Raw genomic sequence first — 22,660 nt, 5'->3', positions numbered from 1 at the left:
CCCTGTCAGACTTGTCGGCCTGTGTCTGGAAGGCTGCCAAGTTCTTCAGTGTTGTGGTTCTGCCATGAACTCCCCCTTCCAGGCCCCTCTATGCACACTGCCTGTGTGTTATTTAGGATTAGAGCAGCTTCTCTCTTATCTTTTACAAGCTGGATAAATCGTCCTCTGAGCTGGCTGGGCTTTCACATACTGAAGAATTGCAGACAAGGGCAAAGCTGTTTGCAGGAAGAAACAAGCAGCCTGAAACTTCAGTGCATGAGAACAGGGGGAAAGAAACACACAAATGATCTCTTGAGATTCAAAAGGAAGGGTGTATACAGCCTGCTTGTGTATGGATGTATTTTCTATGTGTGGACATACTGTACATCAACCTACTTCCTGTTTTGGTGGCCATTTTGTTTGTTTATAAACAAACTTTTTAAAACTGTTTTTAACCACTTTTAATGCGGCGAGGAGCGGCGAAATTGTGTCAGAGGGTAATAGGAGATGTCCCCCAACGCACTGGTATGTTTACTTTTGTGCGATTTTAACAATACAGATTCTCTTTAAAGCGGATCCGAGATGAAAAACTAACTATAACAAGTAACTTGTCTATATATATCTTATCTAAAGTTTAGATAGTTTACACAGCATATCTAGCTGCAAACAGCTTCAACAGTTTATGATTACTTATTCCTGTGATACAATGAGGGCAGCCATGTTCTGTTTGTCACATTGTCACAGGCTGAGGCCTGGAGTAGCTATCAGCTTGCCTGTGTGTGTAAATTCAGTCCCCTCTCCTCCTCCCTCCTCCCCTCTGCCTCTGAAATCAATGGTTAGTAACCTCCTCTTCCTCCTGCCCAGACTGAGCTTCCATAAGCCCTTGCTACAGTGCCAAGGCGCAAAAGGAGCTGTGGGCAAGGCTTGTTTAGTTTATACGGAATTAGAATATTAAAACAAAGCAAGAAAAGTATTTGGCTTGAGGAATGCCCTATAAACTATATGAAAGGAACACAATTATGCAATGAGTAAAAGTTTATCTCGAATCCACTTTCAAGAGAACCCGAGGCGGGGTTCTTACACAGCAATACTTATACAGAGGCTGGGTCTGCCTATAGAGCCCAGCCTCTGTTGCTAGTTAGTTTCCTCCAAAGACCCCCCTGCGCGCCGTCAGACTCCATAAAACACAGCCGCGCTATGCTGTGTTTACCTCACGAATGTCAGTCTCGGCTGCTCCCCCGTCTCCTGAATCGCTCCGGTCCCTGCCCGCGTCCCTTCCCTCCAATCAGCTGGGAGGGAAGGGACGTGGGCGGGGACCGGAGCGATTCAGGAGGCGGGGGAGCGGCAAGACTGGCATTAGTGAGATAAACACAGCCGGCTGCAACACGCTGCGTGTCGCCAGCGCGGCTGTGTTTTATGGGGTCTGACAGCGCGCAGGGGGGGCTTTGGAGGAAACTAACTAGCAACAGAGGCTGGGCTCTATAGGCAGACCCAGCCTCTGTATAAGTATTGCTATGTAAGAACCCCGCCTCGGGTTTTCTTTATTAAAGAAGCAAAAGCAAATTAAGATAGATAGAAATAGTTGTTATACTCACTTCTGGTCTGTTTTTTAATCTCCTTGGAAGGGTCCAGCCAATTCTAGACAAAACAAAACATCTGTAAGATTAATACATAATAAACTGGCAGAGAGGAGCAGTTCATTACATGTGGCTAACACTAGATGTAGAAATTAAATTGTAGCTGAGCAACACTGAGCAACATATAGAAAACAAATAAGTGGTTAAAGCACAAAGGAGGAGTTAAAAGAAAATAAATCTATCTTTGAAAATAAATATCTTTGAACTTCTCCTTTTTGGGTTGACCTGTATGCACATTCTGTAAATTAAGGCCAAAGAGTCTACCCATTATGGGCTTGATTCACAAAAGAGTGCTAACTGTTAGCACGGCCGTTTTCGCGCGAATTTTCGCATTGCGCGCGATCACGAATTTTCGCGCGAAACGATAACGTTTTCGCGCGCAAACGCGAATTTTACTGCAAAATCGATATCGTTTTCGCCTGAAAATTCGCGTTTGCGCGCAAAACCATTATCGTTTAGCGCGAAAATTCGCGAACGTGCGCAATGCGAAAATTCGTGCGAAAACGGCCGTGCTAACAGTTAGCACTCTTTTGTGAATCAAGCCCAAAGTATTTAATTATGGACAATGTAGTGTAGTTGATAGCACTCTTGCCTTGGAGCACTAGGGTCCTAAGACTACTGTACAGACGTTTGACTAGACTGTGAGCTTCTCTGCGGGACAGTTAGTGACATTGCCATGTTCTCTGTAAAGAGCTGTGAAAGATGTCACTCTTATATAAATGTATAATATTTGCAGTTTTGTGCTGTTTAAAGGGCACCTGAACTAAGAGGAACGTGGAGGCTGCCATATTTATTTCCTTTTAAACAATACCAGTTGCCTGGCTGTCCTGCTGATCCTGTGCCTCTAATACTTTTAACCCTAGACCCTTAACAAGCATGCAAATCAAATGATTCTGACTGCAGCCTGACTGGTTTAGTTGCATGCTTGTTTCACGTGTGTGATTCAGATACTGTAGCCAAAGAGATCAGCAGGACCGCCAGGCAACTGGTTTTGTTTAAAAGGAAATAAATATGGCAGCCTATTCTTCTCAGTTCAGGTGTCCTTCTATTGCTTTACCAGAGTCTGAAGCCTAAAAAAATACATCTTTTTACTGGGCAGTCCTCTTCAGCAAGAAGACCATAGCTGAAATGCTGCATTCCCGCAGCCGATCTCCGCCTCCTCCCGCCCCTCTCAGTAAAAAAAGACTGAGAGGGGTGGGGAGAGGCAGAGATTGATGAGAGCAGATGCAGAGCTACTGCCTCTGCCTCTACCCGGAAGGAGCCCTGAATTTTGCCCCAGGGATTTGGGGGGTATTAACCACTTGACCACTGAGGGGTTTTTCCCCTTTATGACCAGAACAATTCTCACCTGTCAGCGCTCCTCCCTTTGCCAATAACTTAATCACAACCCCCCCCCCCCACCAACAACCAATAACAGTGGCATCAGCCTATGAGAGCCAATCACTTTCTGAGCCTCCAGAGGGGACAGCCGTGTGACATGGCTGTACAATGTAAATAGACGGCGGTTTCGCCATCTAACAGTCTCCTAGTGGCGATAGCAGAGCTCCGTCATTCAAGCGGAGGATCACCTGCAAAACCCCACCCCAGGACTTCACGCCAGTTGGTGTTGAGCGGTCCTGGGGCTACCACTGCTTCCACGCCAACTGGCGTGGAGTGGTCATAAAGAAGTAAAAGCACAGCTAACCTGAGGCAAAACTAACCATGTTAAGCACAGAGGTAACCCACATACTTCTGTGTATTATCCGTTCTCCCCAGTCTCCCTAATCACTGCTTGAAAAATCTGACTTTTAGCTGAAGTCAATTTTTTAGACAGGAAGGGGCGGCTTTCTGCATTGTTCCCTCCTGTCACCCTCCCATTCCCTCCTCTTCCCCACCCTTTCACCATCCTTAAGCGGAAGGAGCATTGCAGAAAGTCTGCTTCTTCCTTACTGAAAATATGACTAAAACCAAAAGTAACATTTTTCAAGGAATGATTACAAAGATCGGCGAAACGAGGAGAGGAATGGACAACACACAAAGGTATGTGAATCCAGCGTGAACATACCTCTGTGCTTACCTTAGGCAGCTTAGGCAGGTGTCCTTTAAACATTAATACTTAATGATATTTTTCAATACAGAAGAAATAAAAACCCAACAACCAACTAAATGGTTAGACTAGTTAGTAGCTCTAGCTAAATGGTGGTTCTGGATACATGTGATTGTAGCTGCTTCAAAGAAGTACCGTACTTCCTCCCAGGAACATACGATGGAGTGGGTGGAGGTGAATTTGAATAAGATCACATTACTCACCGTAGAGAAGGCCATTGTTGGATCTTTGCTGTGGAAATATCACCATTTTGGTGTCGGCCATGCTCCAGTTGCAATTCCACTTTCCTGACAATCTAATTAGTCAATCCACAATAGACATCCATAAGTGTCTATAGATGAGGGCCTAGAAAGATTACCAGAAAGTGGTTTGGAGGTGCACCTTATGGCAACTGAAGACCAGCATGCCAAAAATTCAACCAAGGTTGCAGCAATGGCCTTTTCTCTAGTAAGTATCATATTCTTACACCATCTTATGGCACCTGCTGCATTTCTTCTTTATTGCTGCTTTAGCCTACCTAAGGCAGAGAACAGTGTGATCAGCACCACCTAGAGGGTGGTCTTCAGAGGAGTGCTTTTTGAGTTCACCCATTCAACATACATCAGAAAGAGGCCAATAGCAGCATTTGTCCTATAGTATATGCCACCTTGCACTATTACTTGCCAAAATGCAAAAAATCTATAGAAGCAAAACAACACTTTTCACTCTAAAATTGATTATTTGCAAGACTTCTGTTCATCTCTACTGCAAAATAAAGTCATAATCACCTGTACCTTCTGGCTGTCAGAGTCACAGAACGTCAGCCCAAAGTAATCCTTCTCTAAGAGGTTGAGGTGACCACAGACAGTGTCAAACAGGACCTGACCCCGCGCGTGTTTCTGTAATACAGGAAAGAGTCAGCTCATGGTATTGTCATAGGAAACCAAGCAAAGTGGCTTCATAGCTGTCAGCATTGCTCCATATCAACCATTAGATTCCACTTCAGCCTCCAGTTGTGATTTTATACTGTAGGATTTAAACTGAATGCAAAGAAAATACAGAAAGCACCATTTATTCAAGTTAGGAATTAATCACACAATGAGATACAGTATGTACGTGAATCTCTCTTTATATGAGACTTCTGTACTCTCCTACACAGAATGACTCACACTGGCCAGGGGAGGGCCTGGTGTATTTACACTAGTAGGACTGACCACAATATTAGGCCACCCTTTAGATCTCAATCAGCAGACTGGGTATTTTCTTGCAGTGCACTGAGAAACGTGTGAGGCAGGCCCAGTCCTGTGAGGCGACTTCCTCAGGTGCAGCATCTGGCAGAAACAGGAAGTGAAGAGAGTGCCTGGCCAACCTATACTGGGGGCAACTGTACCTGGCTAACCTATACTGCGGGCAACTGTGCCCGGCTACCAATACTGGGGACACCTATACCTGGCTACCTACCTTTACTGAGGGTATTGGGGGGGGGGGGGGAGGGAGGGCCTCACCACAGCTATAACATTTTGTCAGGTGCTGTGTGATCATTCCAAGTCGGGGCGGGGGAGTTGGGTCATCGTCACAATTTTGCCTCAGGCTGCAAGAAGTCTAGAACTGGCCCTGATGTGAGGCCATACATTCTGCATAAATCCTGCACAGGGTCCCACTTAACATATCAGACAAGAGCTTATTGAATATGACCTTGTGGCCACACTTTCCTCCTGCACAGTAGCATAAAGCTGCTCACAGTCAGGGTCAAGCTGGACGTGAGAAGCCCCTGGACCATCCAGACGCTCCCCTCTACTTAGGTAGGTATCTAACTCTTTTTGTATGTTGCAGGTTTGCTTTCAGTATTTTAATGTTATGGTATTTATTGTAATGTTATTTGGTGAGCTAAGGTGTCTTACTAGGTAGTGTGAAAACCTAAGAGGTGTAATTATGTCCTCTATGTATTGTGATTTTCTATGGAAAACAAAAGTTTGCTTTCTTAAAACAGAAAGTATTTGTGATAATAAAGGATGGAGTTAGCTGTGAGATGTCTCCCAGTGCATCACTGCTGAAATATGCAAGTCAACCATAGTCGTCCTTAGACGTTAAACACACCTCCAGATCCGCTGGAATGCAATCATGTGTCAACTGTTAATTGTACAGAGCCACAATAATCCAACATGCATACAGACTGTTTCAGACTGGTTGGTCTTCATCAGTGCATGGCATGGATTAATGTGGCTCTATGGAGTAGGACTTGAAACACCCAAAAGTACAGACTAACCAGCAAGCTCATGGTGAACTACAACTCAATGGAGTGTGTAAGGGGCTACAATGGTCCTAAAAGCCCCCTTACTAAAATGCTATGGAAAACAAAAGTTTGCTTTATTAAAACATTGCCATCTTAAACAGTAAAACAAAAGTTTGTTTTCTATTAAACATTATAATGTCATAATTGATATGGGAAGATTATATGCAAATTGGTGAAGTGTAATATCATGACCAGCCAATAGGAGCCTTGCAAATCAGTAAATCAGGTCACCTGCTTCCTCCACAAGTTCTGGTTAAAACAAGCAACACTAGCAGCCACCATACATTGAGACAGCTTAATTTGGGATTTGGGTGCTGTCATAGGCCACAGATTTCCACAATTTATCAATGGCCAATTTGCCTATAGTGTTTATGGCTCTAGTAAAATTGGAGTCAAATGAATTGATATGTATAGTTTAATTTACTCTACAACGCACTTTATTATAACATGGTTGTATAACATAAGAAATAACAACATGAAACAGCCCAGTTACTTTTACCACCTGCCCTTTTCTCGGGTATATGTCTTACCTCCACCTCACACTCATAGTGTGAAGAATCCAGAAGGGTCACCCTGCAGAGCGCCATCTTGGGTTTCCTAGATTGTTTCTGTGGTGATCGTTGATTGTGGGAGGGGGTTGTTCTGTCGGGCATTGCATCAAGCCTCTCTTCATCCTAGAGTCCACATAAACATGGAGAAAATGCTATCATACAAAAACCATGGTTAGTAACAGCAAAGCCAGCTATCTCTTCAAAGGACAAGCATCCTAAGGGCGTGTAGAAGATCACTTGATGTTAGGATATGAATTGACCTTTGAAATATCTCCAAATTTCATCTACACATGTATATGTGCATTCTAGGAGCGCTCATCTATACCTGACACGCAGTCAGCCTAGTGCCACTCACAGCAATGACATGAAGGGCATGACAATGAACTTGTGAGGGTAAGACCTTCACACTGCAGCAGCCAGTAGGAAACTTTCTCAATTCTTATGGATGTTGTCAAGAAATGATGGTGAATGCAGACCCGTGAATGTGCCTAAATTCACACAATCTTTGCAACCTTGCTACCCTATGTGCTGAAATAGCTTTGCAAATGCACTTTTCTGATAAGCACATACCATACCATTATATTAGTTTATATATATACTAAACTAGTCAAGGTATTCAAATTCCACTAATATACAGAAATAATTGTGGTTTATATTTAAAAGGTACAATAGCAGCCAGAACTGGCTATCAGCTTTCACCACTTGCCATGGGCTGAAGGGAACGAATGTGTGTGTATGTGCATGTGGACATATATAAATATTCTATTTGGATGCAAAAACAGGATATTTATAAACGTCCAGATAGCAGCAAGCGGTTAAATCACAAGCTATGATTAAGGACGGTTAGTCCGAAACATGTCAGCTACTTGATGCTTGCCCTGGCTGTCTAGGGCATGTCCATTAATAAAGGTTTCATCCACTGACATACAGCGGACCCTCTTCCTTTCCGGTTAAATCACAAGTCATGCCCCTTTCTATAAATCTGTGGAATTAGAATATTTGTTGATTGTCTGATCTGGTAATATTCTATGTTGGGCTTCTTTTACACTGCAAATCTCAATTCCAATTTCCATTTGTGGGTGTGATTTGGGATTTTCACTGGATGCAAGCAACACAAGAAAAATAATGCAGAAAAAACGCAGCATGCAGAACTTTTTATAATCGTATCACAAATCGGATTTGCATGTAAAATCGCATCAAAATTGGAAATCAGAATCACATGTAGTGTAAAAGAACATTTGTATGTAACTTCTTCTGGAGTAAGACAATAGCCCTTATTCACTGTTTTTACCAAATTCACAATTCACTTTTTCTACTATTTTTTTTTCATAGGAGATCATTTTTCTTAAAATAACTTCAGTACTTTGCAAATGATGAAAAAGGTGAAAAAGTAAGATTATTATGAGTATATTCTTGCTTCTTGGTGGCTTAAAAGTCAATTAATTGATAAAATGTAAAAATATCACCTAGGAGAAAACTTTAGCAGAAAAAGTGAATTGAATCAGAATCAGAATCAATTTATTTTCGCCAAGTAAGGCCCGGTTCACACTTGCGGTTTTGCAAAAACCGCACCGGATGTCCGGACCGCACCGGAGCCGGATCGGACCTGAACCGTACGGTTCCTGTCCGGATCCGGTCCGGTTGCATACGGTTTCCGTGCGGTATGAACACGGTTGCGGTCCGGATCCGGATTCTTAAAGAGATAACAACCTGTATAAAAACAAAAAAAAATGTTGGGGTCTGGGAGGTCAGCAGAAGGGGGACCTGTGGAATCAGGCCCTCCGCTGTTTAGCACTCACCTCCACCTCCAACATGCTGCCAACATCTCCAGCTCGTGCTGCTCCACTCCAAAATGGTTGCCCATGTGTCCCCGATACAATATCGCCGCAACAATCCTCATAGGAAGTGGGGTAGAACATCCGGATTTTTTGCCAGTGTGTTGTGCGCTCTCCGGTTCTCATTGGTTTCCATTGGCCGGATGGTGCAGTCCGGCTCCGCCCCGGATACAGCTGCCGGAGGAGCCGGACCAAAAAATAGCGCATGTTGGAACGGACACCGGAGTCCGGATCCGGTCCGGCTCCGGTCCGGACGAAACGGACACATGTGAACCCTGGCATAGACTTATATTGCTATGCCGTGCGTCCGTTTCGTCCGGCCAGCATGCGGTGCGGCTCCGGCACGGCTATTCCGGATAGCCACCGCTAATGTGAACCGGGCCTAAGTTTGCACCTACAAGGAATTTGTCTTGGCAGTTGCTTAACAAACACAAACAAAAACAATACAAGGACAGACAGTGTGAATATTACAAGTTAAGGACATTATAAGTATAGTGGCAGTAAGCAATGTGAGAATTGTTCATGTTTAGTTCTGTGCTGGTTACTTTCAGTCCTAGCTCTAACGTGGTTCAGCACTAAGTATGGCTACCGCTTGAGGAAAAAAACTGTTCCTGTGTCTAGAGGTTTTGGTAGCGATTGACCGGAATCTTACTCCTGAAGGCATGCGCTGGAAGATGGAGTGAGCTGGGTGAGAGGGGTCAGAGGCAATTTTGGATGCTCTCTTTCTGCACCTGCTAGTGTAAAGATCCTGCAGGGAAGGTAAGCTACAGCCAATTATCCTTTCCGCTGATCGGATGATGCGCTGCAGCCTCCCCTTTTCTAATGCTGAGCAGGAGCTGAACCATACAGTCATGGATGATGTTATGGTGGATTCGATGATTGCAGTGTAGAAATGCACCATTAGATTTTGAGGTAGGCCAAACTTTTTCAGCTGCCGCAGATGGTACATTCTCTGTTGTGCTTTCTTGACAATAGTGGCGGTGTTGTTGTCCCATTTTAAGTCGTTTGAGATCGTGGACCCAAGAAACTTGAATGACTCTACTTGGGTTATTGTGGATCCATTTATGGTTAAGGGGAGGTGCTGGGGGGGGGGGAGATCTCCTAAAGTCTATTATCATCTCCATGGTTTTGAGAGCATTTAGTTCCAAGTTGTTGCTAATGGGCCATATGCAATTCACTTTTTCACCTTACATTTTATCCTAGTGTGATATTTTCACAACTTGTAAATAAAATGTATTTTTAACCACCAGCAAGCAAATATTCAAAGAGACTCTGAAATAAAAAAGTTTTTTTTTTAAGACTTCAGATTGCTGGTAAATATTAATGTGCCACCTAAAACGCTGCATATCCACGGCTGAATACTCACTATAACCCCCCGAAATCCCTGGGCAACAATCCACAACTTTCTTTGTTGTGGATTTTGCTGCCCAAAGGAGGCAGAGCTTTGGGCTGTTGCTCTGGCTCCATTCACGTTCATTTGCGCTTATCGCCGCCTCTCCCCTGTCCCTCTCAGTGAAAGAAGGCTGAGAGGGGCGGGGAGAGGCGGCGATCAGCGCAGATGGACGTGAGTAGAGGCAGCGCAACAGCCAAAAGCTCTGCCTCTACACGGAAGTGCCGCACAAATCTTCCCCGGGAATTTTGGAGGGTTATAGTGAGTATTCAGCTGCAGGTATGCAGCGTTTTAAGTGGCACATTAATACTTAACAGCAATCTGAAATGAAACTGGGTTTTTTTGAGACTTCAGAGTCTCTTTAAAATAATTTTGATAGTACTTTTTCACCTACTTTTTTGGTACTTTTTCCATTGCAAAGTGGCAAAACGTTAAATCAAAAATGAATTTATCTAATAGGAGAAAACTCAGGAAAGGTGTAAAGGTGTAACCCACCCTTCACTGACATAGCTCAAAGGTGTCTGCTTCAAGGGGTACGTATTGGTATGGTCCAGTGCATGCAGTGCAGGTGCCTGATACTGGTAAAACAATGGCTTATACTCAGTTACTTCAGACATGCAGTGCAGTTTATGATGATGTTACAATTTCATCTAGCCCATCAGTTGCCTGACAATAACCAATCCCCTTAGCATAACCTCTTTTCCTGATCCCTTGCCTAAAATCCTCCTCCTAGTGTTAACTTCTTCCTATTAAAGTCTACTCTCCCCCTCTAGCATTAATCCTAACACCATCCTCAACTCCTCATTCCCTAACATTAATCTTTCCTGACCAAAAACCTCAACTGTGGTTCCGTAACATATAAAGCTAAGCTCCCCCTACAGTACTCTTTAACATTACCGCTTACCAGTTACTAATGTTCTTCTTTTTGTTGACTTTAATGTCAGTGCAGAATCCATGCACTAGGGCGCAAACTCTTAAAAGCTTTCATTTTGGCTACACAGAAGCCCCTCGTCAGTTCCTAAATTAACCCCTCATGGCCATAATAATGCTCATGGCTGACAGATCCCTGGATGCCAACATCAACTGTTATTGCCAAGTGCCGTCTTTCAAACCAACAGCAGCATAATGACCTGCTTCATTCTGTCAGATTTTTTGACATGACTCTGACAATAAACTTCAGCACCACGGATTGGTCTGAAGCCTAAATTAATACCAGCAGCTATGACTAGAAGACAACTTGCAATAGCCTGTCATAAGTAGGGAATGACTTACTGACCACTTGAGGTCACTGACTTGATTCCTGTGTTCATAAATATTTGTTATAAAATTGGGATGACAATGGTGGTTAGTTAATGTTCTGCTTCTATTGTCACTGATGGACAGTAGGCCTACACAGCGACATCCACAATCAAGATTCAATGTTGTCAGCTGGGTATTAGTAGCTATTAATCACCATTAAATAGGTGAGGGACCATCCAGTTGCAGCTATTACAGGAAAATTACCACAGAGAATCACCAGTTCTCCGATGACAAGTTTGAGAGTTGCAGTCAATAACAAATCTGCCTACCAACAGAGATCCATCAATCCACAGACGATACTCTTTCCAGATGTAGCTATTGTAGTGTGCACCTCCCTGAGATCCAGATGCAGTCATTACAAGATTCAGCATCTTACAGACTCACAAAGTGAGAGTTGCCACTTCCCCCAGCAGCCACTGTTACAAGATTTACCAACCTACACAGATTTACCAAATCCACAGACATACAGTAGATGCAGCCACTACACAAATTGCTAACCCTCAGATATTCATCAACACACAGATGGATGGTGCCTCTTTCAGCTTCAGCCAATACAAGATGCACCAACTAAAATATATTCATAAGATCCCAGATGGTGCTTCTTCGCAGCTCTTAGCACTGCTGTTACTGAATCTACTAGCTGCTGACATCAAGTTGGCACATACAGTGTACCTTATTGTTGCCTTTCATTCTATTACATCATGTAAGTATGACTAAGTTAAGCACATATACTCACTTCTGAAAATCTTTGCGAACTCTCTCTCTCGCCTGCTCCCGTTCTGTCTACATTATTGACGGGCGTCTGTGGGTTGTCGTGTGGGAACAAAGCAGGACTGTGTACCCCATCCTGAGCAGGTCCGTCTGGCCCAGGATTAAGTTCGGTGCCAGCCCCCACCTCTGTGGTCATTGTAACTCCTCAAGCTTGTATTGGCTAAGAGAAAACAGAATGTGATATATGATTAGATGATGGGAATTGTATTTAATTCTCAAGTCAGTTACTTGTTGCACAAAGTTATCATTCTCTACAGTCACTTTATCTATCACCAGATCAGTGGCTATCATATAGAACGTGAACACGGTTTAATCCTGACCGGCTTAGCTAGTCAGTGCATTACTCAGAATTATATAGAAACCAACCCTGCCTGATCCTATCCTCATAATCTATAGTCAGGAGATTACTAGACATTATACTGGAGCCATGCATTTTGTGATCCTTATCACACTAGGCTTATCTGAAGTTGGGTTTTCCGGATTTAAATGGAGAGTAGAGTCCAGTCCACACCTGTTCAGGTGATCACTGGACATTACAAATCACTCAAGGAACCTGATTAACTAAGGTTGGAGATCATAAAATAGTCTGCTATTAGGTACCAGGGGTTCCAACCATCAATTTGCGCAAATGTAAAATTATTATTAGTACTAGTGTAAGTGCATGATACTCTCACCATGGCCCTGTTTGACTCAGGCTTGGCCTGTGAACTAAACTGTAAGGCTATTTATTTGAAAGAGATCCTCACAGGAGTAGTCAGTCTCCTCATAGGGGATTCTCAAGAATTCCTTTCTTTTTTAAAAGCACTCCCTGGATGGCAGTGGAACAGAACTGCCAGAATGCAAAGAAAGGAAATAGGACGGCTAGCTAGTATGTTTGTAAAGGTTTGCTTCAGGGTGTGATTTGGGAAGGGGAGGGAACTTTGACAATCCCCAACGATGTGATAGTTCAAAACCTGTTGGTGAAGGGTTTTGAGCTTTTTGGTTAATACAACAACAAAACATTTGTAAATAGCTTTTCTGCCACTGGACCAAAGCGCATACTACCTACTGTAACTGACAGCTAAATGGGAAAAATCCCTTTACAATGCATTTAACTCTGAGAAAAAAGTACAGTATATGTATTTCACATTCATCATTTTTCATAATAGTGCTTCTTTGCATATCCAATGTATTTTGAACAGCTTACTGATAAAAACTGTGATGTAGAGCAGTGGTACATTTTCCCTGGGGTGCTTTTAGTTTAATCACTTCAAAAAGTACAGACGTGTAATCTGCAAAACCTATGGCAACTTTTTTATGTACGTTAAACAAGGAGGAACTGTCAAGGGAAACTTCAATTTCATAAAACATATTAAGCAACTGCCATAGATATAGATCAGTAATGTATGAGTCTTTTTGCGATTAATTGTTATTGAAATTATCTTTCCTTTTCCAGTTACTTCCAATTCCTCTTCTTTGAAGCCTTACAACAGTGGCAATGGTAGTCTTTGTATTTAGAGACTTATCTTTAGTAAGTTGACTAATTCACTGAGTGGCAGCCAGGGCCAGATTTACCATAAGGCACTGTAGGCACGAGCCTAGAGGAGCCTGATGATGGAAAGGCAGCTCCCTCCCTCCTTCCTTCCCTATGCAGAGTCCTGATGAGAGTGTAAATAATAGGTTACTCACTCAGCTCTTGGCATTCCACTGACAAAATCTCCCTTCAGTCAGAAGCACCTCCTGCTACTTAATACTGAGTTTTCTCTGGCTACCAAATACTTGGGAGCACCTATAGCTACTTATTATTGAGGTTACTTCTGGCTACCTAATACTAAGGAGCACCTGGAGCTACCTATGACAGGCAATGGAAGTAAGGGAGAATTGACAGCTTGGTCAGGCAGCACACTTATGCTGCAGTTTGGTGACGGTTTGTAGGTTCATGGAGGACGAAGTCATCTAAGCCTATAGGCTCCTGTGAGGTAAATCCGGGCCTGGTGGCAGCATCTACTGACTCCTCCTATCTGCCAGTCTCTATTTGAAACACCATAGAATGCTAATGTTTTATAGTCATAAAGAAACCAAAGTACCGTAATCAAGCTGAAAACACATGCCACTAATCCTTGCAATATACAGTGCCAAATGACAGCCTAAATTGAAAACATTTTTTCTAAACAAAAATGGAGCTGGCCTTTAAAGCCAGATTAGACCGAACCTAACTAGGCAAATCCTAGTAGCAATCATGTTTATAAATGGATGAAAACAGTGCACAGAAGCAGAAGTGGTACACAAACTACCTTTGTCATGAGTTAGATTAGTCTGCCTGTGCACTATAGCTTGCTTCCTACCATCTATATATTCAATATGTGGGCCGGTCAATCAGGTGTGACCATGTGACTCCTCACAGCAGAACAACGGTGGCTGAATCTGTTGGCAAAGGGCAGTGACAGAGGAAGAGATAAGGAAATTATTTGCTCATTTGTCCGTAGCTGCTCAGCTCATCACCCACCTCACCCATTTTCAGTGTTAGTTCTGCTGCAGACTTATAATAAGCTCACAGGAAGCACATTTTCAAGACCCCTCTCTCTGAACAGAAAGAAAGACACCGGAAGGCTCCCGAGTCTGCTCAGAAAGCCATACAGGTGCAGTTAAACACAACTATAAAACAGATTCCTAATTTTAAAATGTTAATTCTAAAAGTAATAATTGTAATTTACATAAAACCATGGCTGTTTGTAGGCATAGGCATACCAGACAGGTGCATGGGGTGACACCTGCAGGAGGGGGCAATGCAGAGCTATTCTTAGCACATTGCTTTATAGGAATACACAACTGTCATTTCTGTTAAGACATGGATGGATGTTAAATTTTAACACCTAAATGGGCACTGGTAAGGCAGGTGCTATTAATGTGTTAATCAAGCCATAAAGGTTTGACCTGCAACACTTTTGGATTTTTAGGACAATATTCAGACATGTAAAGCCAGGCTGTTCAAATACTTATAAATGTATTTTTATAAAGTAGCTACACACCCCTTACAATTATAGGAGGGTTTGTTTAATGGTTTCAGTGAGTTTGGGCTGGTTTTGGTGTATCTGGCCTGGAAATATTTTGTGTATATCAGAGATATTGATAGCTATATATTTTCCTGGCAAAACAAATTAATATAGGCTATGATCCTATTCATAAGATGGGGGGCACAATATGGGACTAGCCTGAGGCACCAAAATGGCCAGGAACCGCCCTGCACTGAACAACATTTAAGCTTTTAGAATAACTTCAGTTTTGGGTTTAGGTGGGACTCAATTGCTCATCTCTCTCATTGCTGTAACAAATTATTTTCTTAGCTTCCTTTTTATAACCTACCTAATACATGCCCTGGGATCTGTATCCATGGGCTGTGTCCGTGTCTGCCTGAGTGCCCAGCCACGGGTGCGCTCATGGTGGGTTGAGCTGGGGTTAAGGCTGCGGTGTGCACGCCGGGTCACGGTTGCGCATGCAGAGAGTTTCTTACCACCCATTATGATACAGACTTCAAGACTAGTTTATTTACGAATTGTGCCCTACAGAGGTAATACAGTATTAGCTATTATGTGGAACCAAGCCCTATCCTATAAGATACATTCAGCTAATACAGCATGAAAAATTGTATCTTATCCAGACCTGGCTAATAGCATACAGTTATTCAGTCCTACATAAAAAAATACATCCAGTTTTTTGCAATGCAATAGAGTGAAAAGTATAGCATAACACACACAGTACAGCATTAGACACTGTTCAGGATACAGCAGTAACAGAGCTGGGTTCACACTGGCAACGTTTAGCAGATTTGAATGGACGTGAACAAATCTTATACATAGGAATAGGACCCGTACACATTAGTCCATTCAAAACAAATCCAATCGGTACGTTCTAGTGAACAGCACTCAAGTTTTGGACCTATATGACTTTTCCGGATCAGCTGGACAAAGCGGATGGCAACGGAGACCAACAAAATCAATGTAAGCCTATGAGAATGGACTGTGTCCATTCCCTCTATCTGCTCGCTGCTTACATTTCCCAAGATGCTTGCATGCAACAGACCATTCGGGTCCTCCACCGCTGCTGCTGCCGTCATCCATTTGGGTCCCTGCACCAAAGAAACACCAGTATACAGATCCCAGAGCCCCATCAGAAGCATCAGGCTCCCACTGCTCTGCAATAGACAAATGGGAATTGTCCCTCCCCAAGGAGGATTCTCATTGGTTCACTGAGTAATGGACCAATGAAAATCCTCCCTGGTACTCAGGGAGGATTCTCATTGGTCTTTTTCACAAACCAATGGGAGCCTGGTGCTTCTGATGTGGCTCTGGGATCAGCATAGCAGCGGCAGCAGCAGCAGAAGATGCTGCAACAGATATACCAAGAGGGTGGCAAACACAATGGAAAACCACATGAAAAACTGATGCCCAATGTAACAAAGTGATTGCTTTAATTGGAAGATGGGCCAGTTTTTCATCTGGTGCAGTGTGAATCGAGCCTTAGTACAGCATTGGGCGTGATGAAACACATCATGGCCTGATATTATAAATTCAGGTTGAACTGTATATCCCTGTGTATTATGTAAACACAATCAGTACTGGTGCTGTCTTACTACTATACAGTCATTTTAAGATATTATATGGAATCCTGCATTTTAATCTGGCCCTGATATTATACTATAGGTCATAAGCACACAGGTGAATATTATAAATAATCCAGTAGTATAATCCTGCACAAAACATCAGTTGCCAATGTAGATACAGCCTGTTTCCACAAGCAGTGCATAGTCTGGCAGTGAAAGAGTCAGTGCTGTGCTGTATAGTATGGCAGTGAAAGAGTCAGTGCTGTGCTTTATAGTCTGGCAGTGAAAGAGTCAGTGCTGTGCTTTATAGTCTGGCAGTGAAAGAGTCAGTGCTGTGCTTTATAGTCTGGCAGTGAAAGAGTGAGTGCTGTGTTTTATGGTCTGGCAGTGAAAGAGTCAGTGCTGTGCTTTATAGCCTGGCAGTGAAAGAGTCAGTGCTGTGCTTTATAGTTCGTCTCCTCTGCAAATCACACAGGGAAATCGGAGATGTTTCTTTCTGTGTTCTAGCTCTGTGATTTTTGGTGTACTTGTGAAGTCCCACTGGGCCAGAAAGGCAATTACACCAAAAATTGTGTGTGCATTGCGTTTGCTCATGGCGAAATTAGGATGATGCTAGTAGGAACAGTATACTGTGATTAATACAATAAAGGTGTCCTTGCAATTGGTAAAATGCATGCACCCAATACTGAAACGCATGCAGCTTACACTACACAAATCATCAAACACTGGATCTAGAGCAGCATAATGATCCTGGAGATAATGGACAAATCAGTCTTTCGCTTGATGAGGAAACTGTCCGTCTGATATTAATAAGTACATGACACATCACTCAATCTTACACAGAGCCCAGAACTGCCTGTCCCCAGCCCCATAATCCACCTGCACATCGCTTGATATAATATGTTACAAAACACCATTGCCTTATTTTAATAATATATTGCTTGATAATATTGGGCTTTATATCGCATATATGACAGATGACAATAAAATAAAGATCCAGCAGAATATATAGCTTAACACTATATAATATCGCACAGTATTCTCTAATACTATCCTCACCACAAACTCAGTAGTCAGTACATCACTTAATGGAGTGACATATCATCTGATCCGATCCTGATAATCCGTCACTATATCACTTAACATTATACAGAGTCCACCATGGGCTAATCCCAGACATGAAGTGTGCAGTCAGTACATCAATTAATATTAAAGAGCCCAGCACTGCCTGATCCTCTCCTCCTGTAACATCATGGTGAACTACATAGGAGTACAGGACTACTCTGATCTCCAGCAATCAGAATGAGTCATTGCTGAGGGCTTTTCAAGCTCAGCCCTTTAGGATTCCCTAGGACATGTAACATCAGCATCCTGAGAAGCAAGATGTCCCTAAAGGATGGATACTGGAACCCTATAGTCATTTCTCATGCTCTCAGTCTGTCCTCTGCTGCATCTTACCCCCACTTTGTGGATGAAAAAAAAACACATCTCTACACCCACACAGATGTCTCTGCATGGCTGGCTGGGGGTGTGAAGAGAAAGGACCCCCTCCATTCCAAAGCCTGATTAATGCATTCTGGATTTAGAGCATCATAGGCTGTGAGGCCTGACACCTCCTATATACACAGAACTGTTTCTGTGCACCACCCTCTCTCCTTATATTAGCTTTTCTTCTGCTGTCCCCACCCTCACATTGCCATCTCCTGCTGTCGTATGTCTCAAACTCCTCCATTCTCCATCATCTTGCAGTCCCCACCCTTCGCCATTCACCCCTTTATTCCTTATCGCCCACCTCAGCCCCCTCTCCTGTCTACTCCTTACATTCTATGCTCGTTCTTCTTCTCCACCTTTACACCTATTACACCTTCGCCTCTCGGGGTGGCGTGACTAAATAGAGGATGTGGGGGATTCTGGGCAGAGTGAGGAGGGTGCACAGCAACAGGGTGCACATTTGTTGTAACGGAACGCAGATCAACCAGTGTAAGGCTATTTCTGAGGGAAGAGGAATTACAGTGACAGCAGTCTCATAAAATAAATCCTCAGCAGATCTCCTGTAAATGCAAGGCTGCCATAGCTGGGGAGAGGAGAGGTTTGTGTTACTCTACTGAGATTAACCCTCCATACCCCACAAAGCCACTAACATTCCTATTTTCAAATAAGAGACAGGGTTGGGGTTGGATGTGACAGTGTCTCACAGCTGGGAAGTGTATAAAGGTGACCATACATTACTTGATGGCCACCACATCGACCATCAGATAGATGCCTCTCTGTTCAAATGTGATCAGAGAGGGATCTATAACCTGCCCTCACACTGTACACTGATTTCCAATACACTCCAGCATGCAATCTATCTAGCACCCGCGCCCCCTTCCACAACACATTGAATGTTCCGACCCCGTCCCTCCCATGTTGAGTGTGGAAGCGGTGCAGCTCACATATCCGCCAGCATGTGTGTCCAGTGTCTTCCTTAAATCACCGAGGGTGAAAGACGCTGAACACGTGAGGAGACGTGCCAGCGGACAGGAGAGCCAACAACACGTGCAATGGGCCTGGGGGAACACATTTTACATGGATTAAGACCGGTGTGGTGAAAATGTTTGCAACTTTATAATATTTTCAAACCGGTTGCAATAATTTATACTTATAGCTATCAGAAAGTGCAACCTAACCATTGATTTTAATGTATTTGTGTCAGAAAACTCAACCCAACCTAACCTTATTCTCCCACAGAACCCTCCTCTACTGGGCAACTAATAACTCCCCCCCCAACCCAGAGGGAATTAAGAACCCCCCTGGCGGGCAACTAATAACCCCCAGGCGGGCAACTAATAACCCCCCCGGAGGGAAGCAATAACCCCCCTTGGTGGGCAACTAATAACCCCCCCCCCCCCCCCCCCGGAAGGAACTAAACACTGGCAGTTGCAATTAATGAAAGCCGGGAAATGTGAAAAATGGTGCATATGCGCAGTTAAAGGAGTTATCAGGCAGAAAAAAAATGAGTTTCACTTACCTGGGGCTTCTACCATCCCCATGCAGCCATCCTGTGCCCTCGTAGTCACTCACTGCTGCTCTGGTCCCCCTCCGTCAGCTCGTTTAGTATGTGTTAATGTTCCTGCACCAGCGGGAATGCGTAAAAATGTATGCAATGCGGCCCGCCGACCCCGAGGTCGGCAAAAACTAAACGAGCTGACGGAGGGGGACCAGAGCAGCAGCGAGTGACTACGAGGGCACAGAATGGCTGCATGGGGATGGTAGAAGCCCCAGGTAAGTGAAACTCATTTTTTTTTTTGCCTGATAACTCCTTTAAGCACAGTCCATTCAAGTTGCAAAATATTACAGGTTGCAATATTTTTCATTACACCGGCTGGGAGTCGATTGGTCGTCAGGAAATGAAATGCAGCTACCGTCGCACACCCAACCAACCCCTTTCGAACTAGATCTCTCCAGCATGCCGGATCAATCATTTAGATTGAATTGGACCAGAAATTGAGCAAAATGATTGATCGGGCAGACACGCTGCAGTGTCAATGCCTGCCGGATTCAATCATTTTGATTGAATCGGCTGGATATCGATGCCGCAAATGGAGTGATGTTACTGTATTGGTTGCTTAAGCTCACTTTTATCTCAGAAAACTAAAGCATTTCAAATCCAAGTCAGACGAAGCATTAAAACCACAGACAGGTAAAGTGAATAACTTTATTATTTCGTTGCAATGGTATCTGCCAAGAGATGGGATACATAAGGCAGCAAGTACAAGTACCTATTAACGATCAAATTTCCTGATCAATCGTCCGCCGTCTGATTGTCGTGAAAACAATCCTTTAGGCCCACCAACAGATGGCAATGAAAAACGATCAAATCGAACTGAAAGAATCATTCAAAAGTTTGTATCGATGCAGAGATCGATAGAATGATCGTTCCATGTCGATCGGCACCATTAACGTTAACCAATCAATCGTACCATTGAACGTTTGGAAGATTGTAACATTTATGGGCAGTCATGATGGTGATGTGTTGGAAGCAGCAAAACTGTGCAAGCATAGGGATCTGAGCAAGTCTAGCAAAGGTCAAATTATTTTGGCAAGCTGAGTGGGTTTGAGCAAATCCAAAACTGTGGTATGTTCCCCCCAATATACTGGTTAGTACCAGAGCCGAATTTACATTTCAAAAGCCTATAGGCACAGAAGACCTCATGAACGCAGGCCCCTCTGCAGAATCCATGCCCCTGGCTGTGCCGCCTTTATACTAATTCATGGAATGAAATGAAAGAAGAGGTAACAGTGCTGTACACGTGCAGGCGCAGGAGCAAGTCATTATACGCATTTCTGTGTGCTATATAAAAGTTCTGAATTGAGAAGTGAACGAACAGGGAGGTAGCAAAAACAGTCAAAATGGGTGGAGCTTGCCATGTATACCAGCCTCAAGACTATAGTGCCTATAATGATATGGTATATCATTGGTATATGGTATAATGGTATATGGTTAGTAGCTACCAAAAGAGGCTCAGGGAGGGACAACTGGTAAACTTGGGAACAGGGTCAAAGGCACCACGACTTATTGATGCACATGGGGAGAAAAGGACAGTATTGATGCACATGGGGAGAAAAGGACAGTTTTTCTGGTCTGATCCTATTAGTGGCACAACTAACTACAAAACATGGGGCTCCTCTGCAAAACTGTGATGGGGCCCTCCAACGTTTACACATCTCTCTGGATAGTGTACTGGTTAAATTGAATGGGAACCGCATTTAAAAAAGAGACAAATACTTACCCAAGGAGAGGGAAGGCTCTGGGTCCTATAGAGCCTACCCGCTCCTCTCCTGGTCCCCTCGTTCCAGTGCTGAGGTGCACAGTAGCAGTATTTGACTAATTTAGTCAAATACTGCTTTTCCCGGCCGAAGGAGGCTTCAGAAGTCTTCAGGGAGCCCGAGTGCTCCTGAAGAAGGCGGCCCTGTACTGCACCTGCGCAAGCACGCTCTCTTGCACGCTCACACCTGTGCAGTATGGAGCCGCATGTCTTTGGGAGGACAGGCTCCCGAAGACTTCCAAATACCCTTTCGGTGGGGGATTGAAACGGGGGGGGATCAGCACAGGATAGAGGGCACCGAGAGAGGAGCCGGAAGGCTCTATACAACCCAGAGCCTTCCCTCTCCTTAGGTAAGTATTTGCTTCATTTTTTAAAAAATGCGGTTCCCATTCACTTTAAGGGTTCTGCCCCTGACACGTTCTTCCTGAGTTCAAATCTCAGTACTTCCTGTTCAGTAAGCCAGCACCTTTTTCAGTAAGAAATCCTTGGGCCAGACTCCCTAACACTGCTACTGCAGCCACTAGGGCACTGCTACTACCTATGGAGCGCGCCGTAGTGGCTGCAGTTCAAGCACTTTGAGTCCACCAGAAGAAAAGCGCAATATAAATGTTATTTGTCTTGTCTTGCTTTTTGGCAATTCCCACAGCCTGGAGGGAAATCTGCTAGGGGTCATACAAGTGAGGCCAAGGAGGGTAAACATAGCGGGTCCCCCACAGCTCTGGCTCCCCTCTGCAGTGTCAGGGGCTGCTCCCCCATAGGTACACCCCTGGATCAAACTATTGCATTGTATCTATCCCACTGCTGTATCACAAATTGCTGAAGCTGGTCATAAGACAGGTAACGGTACCAGAATACATAGAATGGTGCATAGCAATAAAAATTCATACACACATCCATATACGTATGTACAGTATGTGCCACTAACAGTGATAAAACCCATGATGATTGTTACAATGGTGAATAATACTTTAAAAAATGTAATATAATATAAGCCAGTTCACCTCAAAATAGTCACCTATTTGGAACTGGTCACTACTCTAGCTCATAATCCTATAGGGATCACCAGATCAGTACTTATGGGAAACTGTATATTTTATAGGCAGCTCTGTGTCTCTGTATGGCTTCTGGCTCCCTGGCTATAGTACTAGCGGCGGTTCTGGAGATGTATTATGCCTGAACGTTAGTACAGCTATTTTGAGTTTAGTTTCATTTACCTGTATTACACAGCTCGCGTATATCTTGATATAAGATAATGAGGGCTAAAGGCAGAGCTGTTAGATCTGCTTTATAGCAAACACAATGCTATGGGGAGATTTATTAATCTCTCTGCAGCCTGCCACCTCTCATGCAAAGTGTTGTACATTATACTGAAGCCTGCTATATAAAACGCGGTCCTGCTGTCCTCTGGCAGAGTTCTGCAGACACAAGGCATTGCTCATGTACTTACTTATTT

The 22,660-nt window shown here is 43.7% G+C and overlaps 1 protein-coding gene across 12 annotated transcripts in view; it reads right to left on the bottom strand.

Moving 5' to 3' along the window:
• The window catches only part of EPB41L1 (erythrocyte membrane protein band 4.1 like 1), a 258,463-nt gene that overhangs the window by 98,919 nt on the left and 136,884 nt on the right, over positions 1–22,660 (bottom strand). For 8 of the 12 annotated variants that reach the window (XM_068264529.1, XM_068264528.1, XM_068264533.1 and 5 more), the window contains 4 exons: positions 11,786–11,980; positions 6,505–6,648; positions 4,470–4,580; positions 1,575–1,617 (listed from right to left, as the gene is read on the bottom strand). In XM_068264529.1, coding sequence (XP_068120630.1) covers positions 1,575–1,617; positions 4,470–4,580; positions 6,505–6,648; positions 11,786–11,956 — 469 coding nt within the window. In that variant the 5' untranslated portion in view covers positions 11,957–11,980. The remainder of the gene's footprint in view (positions 1–1,574; positions 1,618–4,469; positions 4,581–6,504; positions 6,649–11,785; positions 11,981–22,660) is intronic. The other 4 variants (XM_068264532.1, XM_068264539.1, XM_068264535.1 and 1 more) reach the window with 1 other exon arrangement.

The sequence above is a fragment of the Hyperolius riggenbachi genome, chromosome 12 (genome assembly GCF_040937935.1).
Source record: "Hyperolius riggenbachi isolate aHypRig1 chromosome 12, aHypRig1.pri, whole genome shotgun sequence".
NCBI lineage: Eukaryota > Metazoa > Chordata > Amphibia > Anura > Hyperoliidae > Hyperolius > Hyperolius riggenbachi.
This window is presented reverse-complemented; position numbering and strand designations above follow the sequence as displayed.